Raw genomic sequence first — 1,359 nt, 5'->3', positions numbered from 1 at the left:
ATATTTATGAATATTATTAATTTTATATTTATTATTAATTTTATATTTATTATTTATTTTTTTTAATTTTTAATATTTATGAATATTAATAGTTTTTAAATTAGTTTTAATATATTGTATTTATAGATATTTGTACAATTATTTAAATTGATTTTTGTTTAATTTATCAAAAAAAGATTTTATATGTATATTTTGAAAAAGATATTGAAATATAAACTCCTAAACAATCTTCATTTTTTAATATTTCTAAATTGTAAAATTAAAATATTAGATGAAAAAATAGAAAAAAAAGCAAGATAGTAAAATAATATATACTTTATAAAATGTTATATATGTATATAACAGTTATATAATTGAAAAATTGCAATTTTCAGAAAAATGATTTTTAGAAAAATTTAATTTATTTACTAATTATTTTATTTTTAAATTGCATAAGAATCTCATCAAAAAACTAAATTGAAAGTTCAAGATTTGAGAACTCATTTACAGTTATTAATAATTCTACTAATAAAAAGCATAAGTAATAATAGTTTTTTTTATATTAATAATTTAAAAACTGTAAATTAAAGTTATATTATTTCTTAAGTTTTTCAAGTTATATTTCTATAATATTTATAATATCTATGATATTTTTATAATAGATTCCTATTAAAAAAGACAATAAAATTATACTTTAAAGCTAGATTAATTCAAATCCATTTTAAAAAAATTCAATAATATATATTATATGTATATACTATTATCTTTTTAATTTAGTTTCTCTGATTTTTTTAAATAATTAAAAATGTATTCATATTAAATAACAAAAATACATTTCTTCGCTATATAAATTTTGCATTTTTTACTCTATTTATGGCGAAAAAAAAGACTTGTTTTGATTCCCAAATACAAAAATAAGAAATAATAAAATTCTAAAATTCATTAATAGAATTAATCAAAAAATGCATCAATTATTTTGTTCCAGAGAGGTATGCGTGGATGAGGGCCAGCAACTGTCCTTGGCTCATGGATGTCAATTTTACGAGGTTAGTGCGGCGGAAAGTCCTGCGGGGGCAGCACTGGCATTCCAAGCGCTGCTCCGTGAGGCAAGATCGGTTCAATTGCTCCGAGCACTTCCTATTCGCCGGAAATTGGGCGTCCATTCGGTCTCGAGGGTGCTCGGCACGATCTTTGGCAAGAATACGACGAAGGACCGCAAAAAGAGGCCCTCGTTAAGCATATGACGCCTCCTTTGCGCCCTCCTCCTCGGAGGTCGTGACGAACCTGACAGAAGAACTGATGTGATCGTTCTTACCAGCAACGTCTATTCAAACCGTTGACGACGACATAGAAAACGATCATCTGACCAATGTGGATCAA

At 25.3% G+C, this 1,359-nt stretch overlaps 1 protein-coding gene across 1 annotated transcript; it reads left to right on the top strand.

Annotated features, from left to right (window-relative positions):
- Window positions 1–926: 926 nt before the first annotated feature.
- On the top strand, window positions 927–1,353 carry LOC102677772 (ras-related and estrogen-regulated growth inhibitor-like protein). The gene has a single exon (XM_006625083.2). The coding sequence runs from the start codon at window positions 942–944 to the stop codon at window positions 1,221–1,223; it is 282 nt and encodes a 93-aa protein (XP_006625146.1). The 5' UTR covers window positions 927–941; the 3' UTR covers window positions 1,224–1,353.
- The last annotated feature ends 6 nt before the right edge of the window (window positions 1,354–1,359 follow it).

Source organism: Apis dorsata, unplaced genomic scaffold (assembly GCF_000469605.1).
Source record: "Apis dorsata unplaced genomic scaffold, Apis dorsata 1.3 scaffold_1257, whole genome shotgun sequence".
Taxonomy (NCBI): domain Eukaryota; kingdom Metazoa; phylum Arthropoda; class Insecta; order Hymenoptera; family Apidae; genus Apis; species Apis dorsata.
Note: the sequence above shows the minus strand (reverse complement) of the source record. Positions and strands in the feature narration are given on the sequence as shown.